The sequence below is a fragment of the Poecilia latipinna genome, unplaced genomic scaffold (assembly GCF_001443285.1).
Source record: "Poecilia latipinna isolate Pla-1442-1.1 unplaced genomic scaffold, P_latipinna-1.0 Scaffold1670, whole genome shotgun sequence".
Classification (NCBI taxonomy): domain Eukaryota; kingdom Metazoa; phylum Chordata; class Actinopteri; order Cyprinodontiformes; family Poeciliidae; genus Poecilia; species Poecilia latipinna.
In genome coordinates, this window is record NW_015114286.1 from 84,908 (window position 1) to 104,392 (window position 19,485).

The 19,485-nt window shown below is 43.4% G+C and overlaps 2 protein-coding genes across 5 annotated transcripts in view; one reads left to right on the top strand and one right to left on the bottom strand.

Annotated features, from left to right (window-relative positions):
* Positions 1–15,139, top strand: part of nbeal1 (neurobeachin-like 1) — a 34,822-nt gene extending 19,683 nt beyond the window's left edge. For 2 of the 4 annotated variants that reach the window (XM_015059929.1, XM_015059931.1), the window contains 34 exons: positions 286–445; positions 524–626; positions 698–857; positions 1,261–1,419; positions 1,494–1,653; positions 1,744–1,832; positions 2,206–2,811; positions 3,013–3,188; positions 3,269–3,557; positions 3,839–4,147; positions 4,241–4,390; positions 4,461–4,618; positions 4,789–4,913; positions 5,001–5,127; positions 5,215–5,363; positions 5,433–5,566; positions 5,662–5,763; positions 6,380–6,475; positions 6,553–6,677; positions 6,765–6,905; positions 6,991–7,121; positions 7,196–7,305; positions 7,378–7,495; positions 8,394–8,491; positions 8,570–8,686; positions 8,764–8,853; positions 8,950–9,059; positions 9,355–9,527; positions 9,616–9,710; positions 9,792–9,908; positions 10,615–10,776; positions 10,863–11,011; positions 11,988–12,123; positions 12,866–15,139. In XM_015059929.1, the coding sequence (XP_014915415.1) occupies positions 286–445; positions 524–626; positions 698–857; positions 1,261–1,419; positions 1,494–1,653; positions 1,744–1,832; positions 2,206–2,811; positions 3,013–3,188; positions 3,269–3,557; positions 3,839–4,147; positions 4,241–4,390; positions 4,461–4,618; positions 4,789–4,913; positions 5,001–5,127; positions 5,215–5,363; positions 5,433–5,566; positions 5,662–5,763; positions 6,380–6,475; positions 6,553–6,677; positions 6,765–6,905; positions 6,991–7,121; positions 7,196–7,305; positions 7,378–7,495; positions 8,394–8,491; positions 8,570–8,686; positions 8,764–8,853; positions 8,950–9,059; positions 9,355–9,527; positions 9,616–9,710; positions 9,792–9,908; positions 10,615–10,776; positions 10,863–11,011; positions 11,988–12,123; positions 12,866–12,967 (5,226 nt within the window). In that variant the 3' untranslated portion in view covers positions 12,968–15,139. Of the gene's footprint in view, positions 1–285; positions 446–523; positions 627–697; positions 858–1,260; positions 1,420–1,493; positions 1,654–1,743; positions 1,833–2,205; positions 2,812–3,012; positions 3,189–3,268; positions 3,558–3,838; positions 4,148–4,240; positions 4,391–4,460; positions 4,619–4,788; positions 4,914–5,000; positions 5,128–5,214; positions 5,364–5,432; positions 5,567–5,661; positions 5,764–6,379; positions 6,476–6,552; positions 6,678–6,764; positions 6,906–6,990; positions 7,122–7,195; positions 7,306–7,377; positions 7,496–8,393; positions 8,492–8,569; positions 8,687–8,763; positions 8,854–8,949; positions 9,060–9,354; positions 9,528–9,615; positions 9,711–9,791; positions 9,909–10,614; positions 10,777–10,862; positions 11,012–11,987; positions 12,325–12,865 lie in introns of those variants that run through there. The other 2 variants (XM_015059928.1, XM_015059930.1) reach the window with 1 other exon arrangement.
* LOC106964412 (uncharacterized) lies at positions 14,692–18,831 on the bottom strand. The gene is made up of 7 exons (XM_015059943.1): positions 18,774–18,831; positions 18,627–18,664; positions 18,047–18,259; positions 17,346–17,875; positions 16,345–16,482; positions 15,553–15,664; positions 14,692–15,443 (listed from the first exon to the last, which is right to left on the bottom strand). Exons 2-7 carry the CDS (start codon positions 18,661–18,663, stop codon positions 15,370–15,372), a joined length of 1,104 nt encoding a protein of 367 aa, XP_014915429.1. The 5' UTR covers position 18,664; positions 18,774–18,831; the 3' UTR covers positions 14,692–15,369.
* Between the last annotated feature and the right edge of the window lie 654 nt (positions 18,832–19,485).

A 19,485-nucleotide genomic window follows, 5' to 3' on the forward strand; every position in this document is an offset into this window, starting at 1 on the left:
ATAAAAGCCTCCACAGAGACGCAGATAAAAATGAAAGTGTCTCAGATGTGGTGAACGTTGTTCTCGGTAGAGTTGGCCACACCCAGTGACTGGTAACGATCCAAATAAAACATTGATGTGTTTTCCTTCTCCTGCTTGTTCTTTATCTTGTTTCTTGGGTTTCACATTGCCTTATAAAGCTCCAGTTTGGCACCTCGGCTTGTGTTTTAAATGGCTCGTTTTGTGCCAATCAGGAAGTGTGTAGATTTAAGCTAATGGCCTGGATGTTGTTTTGTTTGGTTGCAGCTTCCAGCGGGTCACGTGGACGTCAGCGTGCTGGTCGCTGTGCAGCTGCTGATTGAGCAGGTGACCTATGAGAAGAACCAGGCTCTGCTGCAGCAGATCCACTCACATCTGCTGTTCAACTTCAACATCTGGAACAAAGGAGATTTCCCTCTGCGCATCGGTGAGGCCTGGATGGTTTACCTGCTCCAGGAAGAGGGAGTCATGTTCCCGATTTAACTTTTCCCGGGTTTCCCCCAAGGTCACATCCAGTACATGTCCACCGTCATCAAGGACGACAGGAAGCAGTTCAGGAAGAAATATGGAGTCCAGTTTCTGCTGGACACCATGCGGCTGTATTACGGGTACGTTGCAGAAGTTTAGACATTTCCGTTTCGGTCTGGAAAAGCTGATTGTCATCTGCACCGCGCTTCAGGAAGAACGCCAACAAGGAGAACGACTTGAGTGACGACGACGTTCGAACCATTAGAGCGTCTCTCTGTGGCCTCGTCAAGTATTACATCAGCAAGGGCATGTCGCAGGAAGAGATGCACAGCATTCTGGGATACATTGCTGCCATAGGAGATGAAGACCAGGTGAATTTATTCAGATAGTCTTAAACTGAAACTCTGTTCATTCAGATACTGTACCTCATTACTAGGCCTGTCACGATTACAAAATTTGCTCAATGAAGAATTATTGCAATAAAAAAACATTTTGAAGTAATATAATGGAATAATAATAATGCAAGTTCAATCTCCCAAAGACCAAATAACTTTCTAAAGAATAAATAACCCAAGAATTGGAAATTTGAAACATCCAAAACAACCAAAAACCATAAACTTAATTTATTATGTCTCTGTAAACACAATTGCCCTTCAAAAATATTAATTAGGCTCAGACAGGTTAAAAAACAAGAAAAACCACCAGTAGGGATTTGTTTTGACAGCTTTATTGCGACAGATTTGGTCAATCCTAGTTTGATTGTGTTGCTTGCAGCTGTGCGGGCTTCTGGAGATGCTGCTCAGCCTCCTGCAGAGCAGCCCGGCCAAAGACCAGCTCTTCCTGCTCCTCTTTGAGCCCACAGCAGCAGATTCCTGCTACACGCTTCTGCTCAACAACAAGCACTCAGACCGGCTGAGGGAGCTCGTCTTCAAGGTGAGTAGACTCCATCCAGGAAGGAGGGAGCTACTTTTAAGAGACGCTATGAGTTTGTCGTGTCGTCTTTGCAGCTGTTTGAGCGGATGCTGCGCTGCGACCGGGTTTATGAGAGGAACAAGCAGCGGCTGCGCCTGAGGGAGGCCGGCTACACGGGGCTGTCGCTCGTCTTCTCTGAGCTTCACATCACTCCCACCCTGATCCGCTGCCTCCTCAACCAGATCCTCCATACAGGTCGGCGTCCACTTTTACTTCGGTTTATGTGAAGATGGTCAATCAACATGTTTATTCAAATTAAATTAACTCAAATGTTCAACTCTGCAGATCAAGTTGTGAACTACAAGGACCTGATGGCTCTGCTGCAGCTCACACACCGGGCCGGACCAAGCGTGCGCCTGATTGTCTGCAAGAGGGTAAGAAATGCAGCTAACGCAGTTTTTTAATAACATTGTGATGAATATGCACCGCTTTAAAATCTGATTTTGGAGATTTACATGATGTTATGATTTTATTTTCACATTAAAAACATTCTTGAAGTGTTACCTTAATTCTTTTGTACATGTTTGAGAAATTATTTAATCTCTATCGCAACCATTCAACTGTGCAAAACACCTGGGTGGACCTAACTCCGCCTTCAAGACGCAGCTCCACCCCCACTCAGCTCCTTCAGACTAGCCAGCAGCAATTAGCAGACACCTGGTGGAGCTACTGAGCTCATTAGAGGAGCTACTTCTCAGTTTAAGAGTGGTTATGCTTAAAGTTTAACCCCTTACCTCCTGTCTTCAGGTGTACCAGCTGCTTCAGTCCCAACAGGACGCCGCCCATCAGATCTCCAAGCAGCAGTGTTGGCAGGACACTCTCATGCGCCTGTACTTGCGAGGCGAGGGGTCCCTCACCTTGCGTAGCTCCGACACAGCCAGCACCTGCAGTTTGGACTTAAACCGTAACGGCGGCAGCAGCAATAACCGCCTGGAGCTGCCGCTGGAAAGGAGGCCGCGAACAGGCAGCAGCGGCCGCCTGGACCGCCTGGAGGACGACCGGCTCAGCGTGGGAGACGCCCGCTCCGTGGACAGCCTGGACAACGGAGATGTCATCTCGCTGCTGGACACGCCGTCTTCCTCTGCCTCCACCGAACCGCAGCTACCGGTCAAGCCGTGGGTGCTGAGTAAATCTGGGGGCTTGACATTGGATCTGTCGCACCTTCAGGCCTTTGAGGGTGCAGAGAGCGGCAACCAAACGCCGGGGAGCATGCCCAGTACGCCGTCGCCCCTGGAAACGACAAAGCCTCTCCCTGGGAGCTCCGGGGATAAAGATCCAACATCTTCCTTTACTGAAGACGGATTCCTCTTTAGTGACAATATCTCTCTGGGGGAATCCTTCAACAACGTTGAGGTGAGATCAGACATTCATTTTTTAAGCTTTACAGATTTATTTTTATTTTCGTTTTGATCTCAATCCATCCAAGTCAATCCTAGCAGTTAGTCCAGTAGAAAGCCTGCAGGATCCTTTCAATGTTCCCTGGTGTAACTGCACCATAAAGGAGCTTCATTTAATGATGCAGTGAGGAAATGTCTGTCTCTTGTCACCCTCTAGAGGGCGGAGGAGGAGCTGTGCAGCATGCTGCTGGAGATCGTCCTGTGTGTGATGTGGCGAGGAGTCGAGGGCTCGGACGACTCGGCGTGGCTGGAGCGGGGCCAGGTCTTCTCGGCTCTCACCAAACTGGGGACTGCCAACGAGCTGCTGCTTCCTGTCGACCAGATCAAGCTCAGGTCAGCGTCCGGTCCAGGGAATCATACCAAGTATTTATTTGTAGGATAACCTCATTAACTGTTGCTTCATTGTTTTCTAGTCTGTTGGAGCGCATGTTGGAGTGGGCGGTGACTGACAACCGGGAAGCCTCGGCTGCTTCGCTACCGCAGCACACTGAGAACGCGGTTCGCCTGCTTCACATCATGCAGGACTTCCTCCAGGCGGAGGGCTTGGTCAGCCCGGCGCTGTGGACCGATAAGGTCCTAGAAGAAGCTGTGACACTAATGGACTGCCTCATGGTGTGGTACTCTGCTGGGACCCAGTGGTTCCAGCTCTCACAAGTTGGACTGAGACTCCTACTGGGCTTCATGGCTCAGGAAGACACAGAGGTGAATTTTTCTTCATATTTAGAAACTTAAATCCAATGTAGCTATGGGTGGTTGAGAGAAGGGGTAGAAAATACAATCATAAATGTTTATAACTTTTCTCAGAAAGTAAATCAGCTTTAATGCAACTTTTAAAACAACTTCACTTTAAAAGTATCATTATTTACACGTCACCCTTTCAAATCAATTCTCTTCAAATCTTTTGCTTATGTCAACGTGTGACATGTTTATTTTAAACTTCAAATGAATTAAATAAAATAAATAATGGTCTTAATCTTTCTCAGGTGTGTGCATTGGCCTCGGCCAAACTGAACGGCATCCTGCAAACTAAAGAAGTGACGACTCAGGACGAAGCCTGCTACCTGCTGGGGAAGCTGGAGGCAATCCTGCGGCGAACCGTCCAGGAGCAAACCGAGGAGACCTACTCCTTCCTGGTTCCTGTTCTGCGGACGCTGCTCTCCAAAGTCCACCGCCTCCTCTACATGGAGCTGCACCTGCCTCAGCTGCCCGACACCAATGGCAGCCCGTCTTTCTTCGAGGACTTCAAGCTGTACTGCAACTCGCCCGAGTGGCGCGTCTACCTCGACAAATACGTACGAAGCTCGGATTCTCTGCTGCTAAGGAATTCATTTCTCATGATTCGTGATGCAAAAATAAACATGATCTTTTGGTTTTGCCGACTGCAGATCATCCCGTACATGAAGCAGTATGAAATCGAGATGTTCAGTCAGGGTCATGAGACCATGGCTCTGTTCTGGAAGGAGTGCTATGAGGCCTTCATGGTCAGCTTGCACAAGAGGGAAAGGGAGAGAGGAGAGAGCAAGATCCGCTTCCAGGTGAGCTGACCGTTCCGACGACACGATGAAAACAAAGCGAGAAACTCACTGATGTCCTGTCTGCCCTTAGGAACAATTTGTGGAGCCGTTCTCGCGCCGCAGCCGGCAAGAAAACCTGCGCTACAACAACATGCTGAAGCAGCAACACAGCCAAAACAACGCCACGCTCAGGCAGTGGAAGGCAGCACGGCGGGGCTTGGTGTGTGAAAGGGGTCCATGGGCTGACAGGTACATTAACCCTGATTTTCCTCCTTTCATTTTCTAAAAAATCAAAAACCTGAAAGTCTTCTGCATGAATGAACTGGACTCTGGAGAAGCTTTTTCAAATCCACACATCGTCATGTTTATGCGATTGCGAAGCTTCTAGCGATTCCTCATTTCTGAACCGTTTCCAACAGACTACAAGACGAGACGCACTGGAGAGTGTCCAGCGCTGAGAACTTCTCCAGAATGAGGCTGAAGCTGGTTCGCAATTACAACTTTGACCCTCACCGAGAGGCCAGCGCTCTGAGAGACAATCTGGGTAAGACAAGCATGTCCTCGTTATTGTGACGTCGCCTGAGTCAGTCCAGTCAGGTTTTATCCCATCTTCTCTCTCCGACGCACTCAGGCGTCCATCAGCAGCGTGTGAATCCAGAGTCTCTGCTGCTGGAAGCTGTGAAGCAAGTTAAAGTCAGCGACTTGGAGGACGACATCTTGGATCTGCCGGAGGACGACCCTGCTGCCGCTAGCAACCAGTCAGATAAATAACCAAACACCTTTATGAATAATAGAAATTGAGGTTCAATGTTGATGTGTCTGTTTTGTTCTGCTGCATCCTGTAGGGCGGAAGCAGAGGAGGCGGGTCAGAAGGAGAAAATGGTGTTGTGGGAGGACTGTGAGCTGGTGACGGTGGTGGATGTCGTCCCAGGCCGCCTGGAGCTCACCACTCAGCACATCTACTTCTATGACAGCAGCCAGGAGAAGGAGGAGGGTGAGGAGAAGACTTAACCTGTCGAAACACTAAGTTAACTTCTTGATTTAATCGTCTGTTTCTTTACAGGAGTGGGCCACGACTTTAAATGGCCGCTTTCACAGATCCGGGAGGTCCACCTCCGACGATACAACCTGCGTCGCTCGGCTCTTGAAATCTTCCTCATTGACCAAACCAATTATTTCCTGAACTTTAAAAAAGAGGTAATTCAATTCAGTAGCAATGTATAAGTCCTTCTTTATCTTTTTAAACTAGAAAAATAATTGAAGTTGTTAAATTTTTTTTTTTTTTCTTACAGGCGAGGAACAAAGTGTACAGCCGCATGCTGCTGCTGCGATCGCTCAGCCTTTATGGGACCCGATCACCTCAGGAGCTCCTGAAGGCCTCTGGACTCACACAGGTGAAAACACCTGATTTCACTTCAGTGCTGCAATATAAACATATATTATAGGATTCAAATTCAAATTCAGTTTCACGCTGCAAAATAACTTGACGATACCATCAGGTTGTCTGCATATCCTTAAAAACCCTTAAAATGTGTTAAAGTAAGTTGAATACGTTAATCAGATATTAAATTTTATCTTGACAGATCACACTCAGACCTTTCCATTTTGTTCTGTGACTCAAGTCGGTTAATGCGACCACAAACTGGCTGCTAACATACCCCTGCTAGCTATCTAGCTAGCTTTTTTGCGCCTATCCAAATTTATTTGACAGTTGGCTGGACACATTTTTTTACATTTCTGTCATGGTACAGGTCCTAAATTTAATTCAAAAGGGTCTTAAAAAATCTTAAATTTGAGTTTATGAAACCTGCAAAAACTTTGTACAATATCAGTTGGTTAAAAATGCCAGACCTACCCTAATGTTTATAAGTTCAATTTAAAAAAATATATATCTGTTTACGATATATTTGTGCAGCTTTACCAATAAGGTCAAATTCTGTTAGAATCACATGAAACACTTTCCACGATTAATTTTCTGTTTGTAAGTGCACATTTTTCATCTTGTTTCAGAAATGGGTGAACCGAGAGATTTCCAACTTCGACTACTTAATGCAGCTCAACACTATTGCAGGCAGAACGTACAACGACCTCTCGCAGTACCCAGTGGTACGTTCAGAACTCGGTTTCTCATGTTGAAACCGTTGATGTACGAGTTTCTGAAGGGACGTTGTGTGTTTATCCAGTTTCCCTGGATCCTGACCGACTACAGCTCAGAGGAGCTGGACCTCTCAGACCCGCGGGTGTTCAGGGATCTATCGAAGCCGGTGGCGGTACAGAACGAACGCAATGCTAAAGCAGTCAGAGAGAAGTACTCATCATTTTCCTCCTGAGGTATCCTCCTTAAAACCTTTGAACCCAGCTCCATGAAGGTCAACCTCTCATTGTGTACCTTTAGGTATGAAAGTTTTGAGGACCCAACAGGCACCATAGACCGTTTCCATTACGGTACCCACTACTCTAACGCTGCCGGAGTGATGCACTACATGATCCGAGTGGAGCCCTTCACCTCGCTGCACATCCAGCTGCAGAGTGGACGGTGAGGATGGTTGATTTCTCCGTCATCCTCTCTCTCCCTTTATTTCTTGCTAGAGGTTTAGCTCACACATGTTGACTCGTCTCAGGTTTGACTGCGCCGACCGCCAGTTCCACTCCATCCCAGCGACGTGGCAAACCCTCATGGACAACCCTAACGATGTCAAGGAGCTCATCCCAGAGTTCTTCTACTTCCCTGAATTTCTGGAGAACCAAAATGGTGAGTTGGTGAGTTTTTTTTTAACATCTCTTCTTTATGTTCCTTATTAACCCTCCGTATTTTTATCTGATCAGATTTCGATCTAGGCCGCCTGCAGATCTCTAAGGAGAGGGTACACAACGTTGTTCTCCCTAAATGGGCCAAATCCCCTGAGGACTTCATCTACAAGCACCGCAAAGCTCTGGTGAGGCCCAGTTGGACTCCTGCGGGTGTGGTGTAACTGCAAACAGCAGCTCATGTGTGTTTACGTTATCAGGAGTCAGAGTACGTCTCAGCCCACCTCCACGAGTGGATCGATCTGATCTTCGGTTTCAAACAGAGGGGCCCAGCAGCTGTGGAGGCCCTCAACGTCTTTTACTACTGCACCTACGAAGGTAACACACTGCAGCTCCTCTAGTAATGGACATAACGTCGCCTGTCAGTCATTCTACGGGGTTTGTCAGCAACTGACCAATCGCCGGTCGCTATTTGTTCCTAAGCACACGCCCCTTATTGGAGGAACTGAACCTCCGACAGCATTGTCGGGTTTGTCAATCCTAACGAAATCATGGTCCAAAACTATCAGTGAGGAACAGAGTGTTTAGAGGGTGGAATGCAATTTATTACATGACCAAAACGGAGACTGGAATAATGCCAGAAACGGAAAATGGCCCATAGCCGACCTCGTGTATGAAACTGTGATCGACGGCAACAACCACATGTTCGTCTGCATGAAGGTAACTGGTAGTAAACATCCTGTTTTTTGTCATAGAGGCACTTATCGATAGTTACATCAAAGATTCATAGGTGAATGTAGTTATGCTTGGTTTTATGTTTGTATTTTCCAATGTTACATGTGCTGCAGTAACTGCAGTATTTACACCTTTTTCCTGATGGCAGATTTTCACGAGCCAGTATAATTTAATCCGGTTTACTAATCATCAGACACAACTTTCACTTTCAAATCCAATGAGACTTTTTGACCTTCATCATTCTTCCTCTGACAGTGAAAGGAAGAATGGCTTTAATGTTGACTTCTCTGTGGTTTCCCACAAATAACCTTACAGATCTGATGTAGGACTCCTTTGCCACAGTGTCCACTGGTGAGGCAGAAATAACTCAGAAAATGTCTCGGTAACGCATTGAGTTCCACTATGAACAACACTGTTTGTCGGAGGTTTGCTCTGCTTCCTCATGGGGGCGGATTCTTACTTTTCCTGGAAAATCTTGCATTTTATTTAGGTGTTTGCCAATTCATCCGTTCGTTTGTCATCAGCTGCATTTATTTTGCAGGAGCTGTGGACTTGGACGCAATCACAGATGACAAGGAGCGAAAAGCTGTTGAAGGCATGATCAGCAACTTTGGTCAGACCCCCTGCCAGTTACTTAAGGTGAAGACCCGTCTCTGATACACAATATCTCCAAAATATTTAAAGTAAAAGGACCTTGACATAATGCTTTGGCCGTAGGAGCCCCATCCGGTTCGCCTGTCTCAGGAGGAAGTGGAGAAGAGGAAGTCTCAGCAGGACTCGAGTCCTCTCAACATGTTCGAACACCTCAGCGACCTTAAGTCCTTCTTTGTTGAGGTATTTCCAATCCCTTCATGTAATCAAGATGGTTGCATCGTGTTCTTATGTGTGAACGTTCCACCCACACGCTGCAGGGCATCAGTGACAACGTGCCGCTGGTTAAAGCCGTCGTGCCAAAGAATCAGTCCCATTCGTTCATCACCCAGGGAAGCCCTGACACAATGGTGAGCCCAGACACTTCAAAAAGTCACATAAAATACACCAAATGTGGAAAAATTCATCAAGTCTGAATGTTTTTGTTTTCTTTCTGGTGCCTTCAGGTGACTGTGAGTCAGAACTGCCTGCTGGGGACCCATGGGTGGCTGCCTTACAATAAGAACATCTCCAACTATTTCACCTTCATTAAGGACCCGACAGTGTCCAACACCAAGTGAGAATGCTGCTCCGATTGCACATACAGCTGTGATTTGGATTTAAACTGCTAACTGAGGGACTCTGTTACAGATTACACCTTTGTTTCTTTCTTTTTGTCTTGTGCTGCTTTAACTGATTATTTGTTTCTGACCAAAAATTTTGGATCATATGTTCATGACTGGGATCCAAACAAACTTGGATTATATAAGAACTGTTAAAAACATAATGAATGGTTCCTATGAAACTTCAAATAGAAATCATGCTAAGTTGCCATGTTTTTTCTTGTTTTTTTCTTTTTAATCTTCCTGTAGAACCCAGCGCTTCCTGTCAGGACCGTTTGCCCCCGGCGTTGACCTCGCAGCAGCCCTTTTTGTCGTCTCCCACGACGGGAAGCTGCTCTTCAGTGGCGGACACTGGGACAACAGCATTAGAGTCACCTCGCTGGTCAAGGGCAAGACAGTGGGACAGCACATCCGACACATGGGTAACGAAAATGCCTAAAATGATCAGCATTTGTTTATTTTCCTTGAATTTCCACTTCAATGTTTGCTTTTATTGTGTTTACCCTTCAGATGTTGTGACCTGCTTATCAACAGACCACTGTGGCATCCACCTGATCTCTGGCTCCAGAGACACAACCTGCATGGTGTGGCAGGTTCTGCAGCAGGTTGGGTCTTCAACGAAACACAAAAATAAACAAGCAACATGTGTTTCATGTGATAAAGTGGGTGTGTTGTGTTTGTTAAAGGGTGGAGCTCCTGTGGGTCTGTCATCCAAACCCATCCAGGTTCTGTACGGACACACGGATGAGGTGGTGAGCGTGGCCATCAGCACCGAGCTGGATATGGCCGTTTCTGGATCCAGAGTAAGTTTTTTGATGCTGCCATCTAGTGGTGTGAATAGATCCCAATTCAATATCTAACCGATTCCAGCATGACAAAGCTAGGTTTAATTATTTTAAGGCTAAAAGTTTAAAAACCAGATTAAGAAGTACGATAATAATTGGCAGTCTGGAAAAAGTCCAAATTTTTAACAATGTTTAGTTTTGCAGTGGAACATGAGCAAAACCTCAGGGTTTCCCCCAGTGTATTATAAGCCTGGCGGGTCACCAGGCTTTACTTGTGCCCCCACCAAGCTAAGCATTGATATTTATTTAAGTCTTTTTTAAATGTTTGTGTTTTTTAAGACTTTATAGTTGGTGTCCAGGTATTAATCTTCCAATCTTTCAATAACACATAATTATCAAGTGATATTTTCAAATTTCCTGCCAACTTTAAACATTTTTTAACTCAAATACACGACGGGCCGCTGGATGAACGACTGCCCCAGCGCCCAAACACCGGGCTTATCAAGTTTTCTGGGGGAAACTGTTAAATTTCTGGGTTTTTAAGTGAAATAAGGATTTGATCCCCTAACACAGTATTATCATGTTTCTTGTCATGTTTTCCTCCCACATATTTACAGAAACTCTAAATTATTTGGGATTCCCAGCTTCTACAGATATTTCTCATATCTGTAGAAGCATAATACTTCCACCTTACCCCAGGTCACCTCAGTTCCTCTTCCTGCAGGACGGTACGGTGATCATCCACACCGTGCGTCGAGGTCAGTACATGCGCTGCCTGCGGCCACCGTGCGACAGCTCCCTGCCACTGTCCATCCTCCACCTGGCCGTGTCCTGGGAGGGTCACCTGCTGGTCCACACCTGCCTGGAGGGCAAAGCCACACTCAAAGTAAATCCATGTTTATACATGTATAAAGCAGAGCTTTAGAGCTGCATGAATCTGAGCGACGATGTGTTTTTGCTGCTTTTCACCAGGATAAAAACACGCTACATCTTTACTCCGTGAACGGGAAGCACCTCTGCAGCGAGCGGCTGAAGGAGCAGGTGACAGACATGTGTGTTTCAGGGGAGTATGTGATCATCGGGAGTGAGCAGGGATACCTGTCCATCCGGGATCTCTACAGGTAAGCAACACAGCTGCTTGATTCTGGTCAGACCTCTGTCTCTGACTACTATTTCAAATATTAAAACACAAACTTTATTTTGTTTGAATTTAAGTGGCAAATTAAGTCATAAATGCAAAGGGAGAATGATGCATGATGATTTATTGTGGCATTTCCAGGTTTGTAATAGTTCTGGGTTTTTCATTATGGTTTTAGTTTTATTTGTTGTGACTATTTGTCTAATTTAATTAGTTTTTATTAGTATTAATTAAATATTCTTTAGTTTCAGTTTAGTTTTTATTAGTTATACTAAAGGCTGGACAATAAATTAATAACTATTTATTGCCATAGATATCAGTAGCAATAGATATACAGCTAGTAGAATATTCAATATATAGAATATTCACTGAACCTCAAAGCATTCTGGGAGATGTAGGCAGAGGAAAGGCTTTAGCTGCTCAATCTCTCACGGTTAGCTTAGCAAGGTTGGTGGCTTCAACTCACTCGCTCTTTGGTTACCTAGCAACTCACTCATTCTGTGGTTACCTAGCAACTCACTCATTCTGTGGTTACCTAGCAACTCACTCATTCTGTGGTTACCTAGCAACACCCTGTTGATTAATTGGCGCAGCAGCAGTTTAAGGTTTTGCCTCATAACTACTTAGAAATAAAGAAACAGCAGCATGGAGTCAATAGTATATTTTAGATATTTAAAACAAAAGCCTAGTCAATAATTACTGATATTGACTGATATGAAATGCTTGTATTGGGCTTATATAGTAGTCGTTTTAGTTTTTCATACTTAAGTAAATTTTTAGGTGTAGATTATATCTCTAATTTCATCAAGTTTTAATTAGTTTTATAAACGCACAATATTGTTCTGGTTAGTTATAGTTTTCCTCATTAATTAACATTGTTATTTACGTAAATTATTGAAAATGTTTTCTCAGTTTCAGTCATTTGGTTGGTTTTAAACTTGGCCGTTTCTCCCTCGCAGCCTGTCTCTCTGCTCGGAGCCCATGGCCATGCGGCTTCCCGTCCGCAGCGTCTCCGTCACCAAGGAGCAGAGTCACGTCCTGGTGGGCCTGGACGACGGCAAGCTGATCATCGTAGGCGTGGGCAAGCCGGCGGAGGTAAAGAACTCTCTGAGGAACTACATCGCTCAGAGCCTGGAGGGCTCGCCGCTCATGGCCTCCCCGCTGCTGGCGCCGCTCCGAGCTCGCTCACCAACGCGGCTGCTCCACCAGCGGGACCAGCTGGTGTTCAGCCCCACGTCCAGCCCACAGAGACCCTAGCATGTTGCAGCTCTTTTTTAAATTTTATTTCCCACTGCCGCCCCATGTTATCGCTGTAGATAAAACACACACACACACACACACTCTCGCTCACTCCTCTACACACTCGCCTCTCCTCCTCAGGGACGGTTGTCACCCACTGTTGCGAAATTACTGCAAACACACTGACGTCTGAGCCACACGGATCAAATCAAAACAACTTTTTTCGGTCTTATCTCATTTAGTTTTTCTAGTGTTTGACTCCGGTTGGACATTAACAGATATGCTGTGAAACTCCTGCAAACTAAAGCCATAAGACGAAGAAAACTAATAAGGATAATCTTGTGCCAAAATCGCATAAATGTCAATCATTGCACCTTCTCACTTTCCTTCATTTTTGTTTGACCAGATTGACTCACTGAAGTGAATCAAGCCTTGATTGTTTTTTTTTAATTACCTCACAAGTCAATCAAGCTCCTATCATGAATCACATCCCTCCTTTTTTCCCTTTCCCTCCTTCTTTTATTTCTTTTGACTCCACACCTTTCTCCCCCACCTCCTCCCTCCTTCCTCCTTCCTCCTCTTCCTCCACTCTTCCCAGATGCGATCGAGCCAGATCACACGAAAGCTGTGGGGCTCCAGCAAGAGGCTGACTCAGATCTCGACGGAGACGGAGTACAACCCGCAGCAGGAGAGCAACTGATCCCAGACCAGCCACACACTCCCGCCTCCCCTTGAGACCCGGTTCTTATTCGTTTTCATAAATCCCCTTAAGTTCCTCCATTACTCCCCCTCCCAAGTTAAACAGGTGCTTGATTCATAAAAACCTGCATCTCCATCTTTTTTTTGTTTTTGTTTTCCTGCTTTGAATCGACCATCGAGGCGCTGGCGCTGTGGTACACTACTTATTCCCTCTTCATTCCTCATTACTTTAAACAATCAAGCTAGTGTGTGTGTATGTGTGTGTGCATGAGAAGCATTGTTTTAAAATCTAGTTTCAAGTGACCTTTATTTTTGAGTCAGACAGGTGGGTCGATTTATGTCGGCTGAGATTTGCCGCCACGCAGCCTTATGCAGTAAGACTAAACTCTATGCCTTCTTCTATGCTTTTGTATACAGAAACATTTGTTGGCACGCCTGTAAAGATGTATGGAAAAAAATAATCATTTATTGCAGGAGCAAATTCCCACACAGTTGATTTGACCAGATGTTCAACTTTTTCTGGTATTTCAAAAATCCATTTTTGTCTCTTTGGTAAAGAAGTCATACGTCCTACATTGCACATGATGTTCTTTTTCACATTTTAGTCTATATTTCACAGAAAACACACCCAAAAGTTGCTCATCCAACTAAAGTTCCAGTAGAGTTTAGCAAAATCCACATTTATAGCATCTAATAGTTCTTTTTTTTTTTTTTTTTTACCTCTTTCACCATCCTGCGTTTGCAGTTGCTAATTTTGGGGAAGATCTGGGAAACTTTGCGTAAAAGTAAACATTTTTCTGTTCTATTTATTTTAAATGGAGTGCTGAGGCTGAAGATTTTGTCAGAGTAAGGATGAATAAATCACCAGATCAGCACCGAATAAAAAAAAAAAAAATCAAATTTAATGTTGGGTTTTACTCTGAAAATCTGCGACAGCAATAAAAGATGCAAGTTTTTCTACACATCTTAACGAGGGATGCCAGTAAATGTGGTCAGCACTGTAAAAACATACAACTCTATCGAGGCATACTTTGATTAACACTGAGACGAATCAGCGTTGACGTTTCGTTTTGCCACTAAACACTACATTATCCATCTGACGACTTACCAGGAGAAAAAACCGGCTGAATGTTTTTGAGTTACTTGAATTTGCGTTTATTTATGAGTAGCATTCTTTTATGTCTGATTTTTTTATTCTCCTGGCATATATATATTTTTTAATTCCTCTAACTTGTTGCAGAAGAAAGAGAAGAAAGGGCTTTTTGAGATGTCAGTGTTAGCAGCAATACAGCTCCTTGGTCGCGTGCCTGTCGATATCTACTTCTTCCTGTCTCTGATTCCAGTCTTCCTTCTGCTCTAACCCGGACGGCGTCTCACTAATTTGCTTCCATCGCTGCACAGAGCGTCCTCTGATATTTTCATATCTGTTTCTCATCATGACTGATAATCGGTGAAGTTTTCTGTTCACAGGGCATCATGTGTGGTTTGCATGCCTTGTTAAAAGTATGAGTGAGTTATTTACTCTGCAGTATGAAGCAGCTACGGATGACATTGCTATTTTTGCACCATATTTTTGTTTTCTTTTCCTGTAATTTGTATTTACTACTTTATTTAAACGTCACAGTTCGGGGGAGTGCAGAGACCAAGCTGCGTCCTCCTGGAGATTTCTGTGAAAGGTGCTTAAATTGTTTTCTGAATACTTTTTTTTATTTTTTATTTTTTATCATTCTCGCCACTGTTTGAGCTGCTCCACGACTGCAACAAACGGAGTGCCTTCAAGCCAGTCGTGTCAACAATAGAGCTAGAAACGTCATGAAGCCATTTATCCCTGAAACTTTACGACTTTACGCAGCATTCCACGTGTCCAACCACAGCAGTCTCGACGGGAACCAGTGATATTGGACTTAAATAATAATCAGAAATACTATTTTGTGTCTTAGCTGCATCCTCTGTGAGTGTCACCTAAATGGATGTGTGTATATCTGTGATTATTTATGAATACAGTATATATATAAATATATATATAATGTACAGCATGATTTTTATTTCAGCGTCTTTTAAATGTCCTTTTTGCACTTTCTAGGTACTAAAAATTGTTTAAACTTGGCTCCCTAATCTGTACAAACTGCTTTGTATACACATGTGGGAAATGATCATTAAAGTCTTGTCTAAATTAAGAAGTTTTGTTTTCATTTTATGGAAAAACATAATCAATTTTTTTGCTACATTAAACAATAAAGCTGAAAAAGAACAAAAAGAAATACATTTTTTGTGGTATGCTTGGTTTTATTTAAGGAGAGTCAATCATGATGTGGTAAGTAGCTCAATCTGAGGAGTACAGCAGATTTGGAGAAACTCTTTCGCCATCTGACATCACTTCCTGTTTCTTTGATTTTTTTTTTTTTAGGCAGTGACTGGGTAGGAGCAGAGGGACGCCCTCTTCAGTTCACAATCCACCACGCTCCACCAGCTCTCATCTGAAAACACGAGTAAGGACATAAAAATGATAAAATATGAGTCAGATTTTTATTCTATTTATGATTCATCCAGCTTTTTTCCTGGTGAAGTTCTGAGTGCGTTTCTTACCGATCTTGAACATCTCGACACAGGCGGGTTTGTTGGCGTGAAAGTTGGGGTGTCCCGGCATCCAGTCGCTGTAGCTCCATTTTGACCCGTCGACCCACAAGGCCTGCTGGTTCTGAGGCGCCAAGCAAACATTTTACAGCCTCATTAACATTTGAAGTTAAAAGTTTGCATATTTCTTAGATAAATGTCATTCATTTGGGGTTTTTAATTGATAACGCAAACCTATCTATGATGGTGAAATAGTTTGAATTTCAGGTGAAGTTTAATTAACTGTGTCCAAATCCCATTGCATTAAAACTGATGCGCTTTACCAGTTACATTTTTATAGTGAAAGCCTTGCTGATAATGCCTAGTATAGTAGAATAATTAGTTTTTAACATTACTTTTGCCTTGGTAGTCTTTGATATCAGTAAAACAAGTCATTGTGGCGAAACACCCAATACTCTCCAGATTACAGTTGTTGCCTGCTGATGTAGAAATGTAAAAAGCTTAAGTTTGGAGCAGGAAGTATAACTCCAATCTTTCACTAATGCTTTTACATTTTGGCCTTTCCCAGCGAGAGGAAAGTGTGCAACTCTTCCAAGTAAAGGTTCAAGGGTCAATGTTCCACCAAGGTAAGAATAACATGATATGTTCTGTTGATAAGATATCTGATGACACTCTCCTTGGCCTCCTTTTGCTGCCACAGCCAGCTTGCATCATCAGTCCTTGAATAAAAGGGTTTTGTAGATGGATTCCTTCAATACAGAGGAAGATGTCTGCCTCATCTTCCAGTTTGTGAAAATAACTTGCCTTGACAATGCCTCCCAACCAGGTCAACACAGGTTTGTTCTCGCCTCCTTTGGTCACCAGGGAAACCAGTCGGGAATGGAGGTCTCTGTTCGTTATAGAGACAAGCTCAGCATTGGGGGCCAGATTTCTGCAAAAGGCCTGTGGAGTGGAGGGAATGGAAATGTTTCAGATTTGAATGGAAACAAAGTTTCAAGCAACATTTAACAACTGGGTTTTATGATTCCTATGCAGAACTTAATTATGAAGTTCTGATTACTGCCAAACCAGTACAGCCAAAAAATCTCTTATATAGTGCCTGGCTAACAACATGAAGTAGCTAAATTATTTAAAATTATGTCTTGAGCTAAAGAGATTGAAGAACAAATGAGAAACAGAGATGTCTGAAAAGGGTTACAAGCCATTTCGAAGGCTGAAACCACAGAGCCATTATCCAAAGATGGCAAAAAAATTGGAACAGCGAGTTTGGTAGGAGCTGCCAGTCTACCAAAATTACTCCAATTAACAATTCTTCCAGAGAGGTCACAAAGGAACCCAAAACAACATGGACAAAAATGGCATCCAGTGGAGAATTCAATGGCCCAAATTCCTGTGGACCAAGAAGAATACCAAAAAAGTCATTATGATGATTCCCAAAGCAAAACAAAGCCAGCAAGCTCCCATCTGAATGCCTCACAAACCATAATGAAGGATTTCTGATGGAGCTACTGTGGAATGGTCTTAGATTGGCCATTTATATCTCTCCAAAGTGATGTAAGACATCACCACTTATGGATGTCATGGTTTAAGACATAATTAGTTTGTCAAATTTTACCATGTTGGTTTGGATGTGTTTTTTTTTAACCTTAATAAATTAAATAGTCATTTGATTCTACTTTCAGGTCATCTCTCATTTTAAAATGTGTTTGATCTGAAACATTTAAGAATGGTTAAGCAAACCAAAAGAGACAGAAGAAATATGTAAGGTAGCAAATACTGTTTCACAGTCCTGTAAGCAGACTTACTTGGGCATCTTTGTAGGACAGCAAGTTGGGGTTGAACTCATAGCATTTTCCATTGATGATCTCCCCGTTACAAGCCATTTTATGGGTCTGGACCCTAGTTGCCTGTTTGAAAGCAACTGGACGCTGCATATTTTGCTGAGCTTCCTTTCTGAGCTCAATTAGATTGGACATTTCTGGTTCGGTTCCTTGTCTGAAGGCAACTGGGATGGACATCTTTGGCTCGGTTCCCTGTCTGAAGGCAACTGGGATGGACATCTTTGGCTCGGTTCCCTGTCTGAAGGCAACTGGGATGGACATCTTTGGCTCGGTTCCCTGTCTGAAGGCAACTGGGAGGGACATCTTTGGCTCGGTTCCCTGTCTAAAACCTACGGGGATGGACATCTTTGGCTCGGTTCCCTGTCTAAAACCAATGGGGATGGACATTCTGGACTTAATTTCTTGTCTAAGAGTTTCAGGAACATCAACAATTGAGCGTTTCTCCACTCGAACCCAGCCTGCTCCTCTTCTCTGGGCTGGAACATCGACAGGGACTGAAAAAAGAAGGCTTTGCTGATGTAAAGGGTTTTTTAAGCAATGCTGAAAACATCGAAGACTAGTAATGTTTTACTAATCTTCAAAGGGGTCTGTTACAGCTGCATTATGAATAGGCTGGTTCATCACAAATATACATTTTTGGTAGGATTTGATGTATCTGTACCCACCAACTCTCCTTTCCATCTCACTGATGTGTTCCTTCACAAGTCCAGTGTTCAGGTCAACAAGGAACTTCCTGGACGGCTCTGTTCCTTGTCTGAATCCATCAGGAACACGTTCACGGATGCCAGCGTGTTCGACGCTCCGTCTAAAGCCATCTGGGAGACGGTCAGACGAAAACGTTCGCTGTCCAGGAGCTGCGATTGGACGAGCTTGGAGACCTATAGTGGGTTATAGATGGGAACATTTGGATAAATGCCTGATTATTTTAACAAAACTCTTAATAATTTGAGATTAAATTAAGACTTTTTCCAGCTGTTACATCAGTAACCTGCAACTGTGCCTTCCTGATATGAATGCGTCATTTATGTAATCTATAATAAATCAATAATGGTCAAAGTTCAACCATTGCTTTGCCACAGTCATGGCAATAAGTCACAATACTGAGGTAAATTAATTGAAAAATACAGATATCTTGAATTATTTAAAAAGATTACCAATTTGACCCACTATGTTGAATAAATGTACAACAAACTGATGTTAAATTCAAAAAATAAAAATAGCTACAGTGAGAAATGAAGCTCTTACCTGACAGGGTCAGGAACAGCAACACAAACTTTAACATCCTGTAAAAGAAACAGCAACTTTTAAGGTTATTTTTGTGCCTGACAAATTTTATCACCATTAATCAGCTTATTGATCACCGTTTGCTCTCTGTAAAGATCCTGCACTTACCTGAGGCTGTAGTGATGAACTGTGAGCACCCAGCGAAAGAAAAGGTTGGCTTTTATAATGTCCTAGTCATTGTCATAAATTCCTTTATTATTACAGTACATAGGATTACTGATTAATACCAGTGTGATTGAAGCTTACTGATATTTGTTGGACTTTCAGCCTCATAACCTGATAAAGGTGATTGTACAGTAAACGGAGCCAAGATAAACGCTGTCAGTTTCTGATCTGTGAGTTAAATGGTTTTAAAGTCAAGTTTTCCCCTTACAGCAGGCGGTCATGCTGGAAATATATATTTTTTTGTCTTTGACAGATGGGAAAGTTGAATGGCACACCGGTTCATGTAAGCTCAATCAATATTTGCAAACTGGGTCGCAGCATGAAATTACAGAAAGCAGCAGCAGAGTACACTAAAGATTGTTTAGATTTAACCGATTTATCATTTGAATATAATCCAAATTAACAACTTAGTGAAAAAGTTAATTGGTAATAGAGTGTGGTTTCATGTCAGTGTAAATCCAGCTCTTCTGACGTTTGTTCGAGAACAAATGTCATCAATAACGGTTATAAACAAGTCAGAGATAAGATGAGGTTCAAAGCAGGATCAGGCTGTAAAAAAACAATGTCGTAAGACATGCTATACAAAAACAGCATTAATCAGCTAGATGCATATGGTAACTCTGGAGGAACTGCAGAAATCCAGAGCTCAGGTGTG

Excerpts from the sequence above, each read along its gene's own strand:
- LOC106964412 (XM_015059943.1), bottom strand. The coding sequence starts at position 18,663 with ATGTTAAAGTTTGTGTTGCTGTTCCTGACCCTGTCAG. Across the intron at positions 17,876-18,046 it reads TGAGATGGAAAGGAGAGTTG|TCCCTGTCGATGTTCCAGCC; the intron begins GTGGGTACAGAT and ends TTCTTTTTTCAG. Across the intron at positions 16,483-17,345 it reads TGTCCTACAAAGATGCCCAA|GCCTTTTGCAGAAATCTGGC; the intron begins GTAAGTCTGCTT and ends TCCACTCCACAG.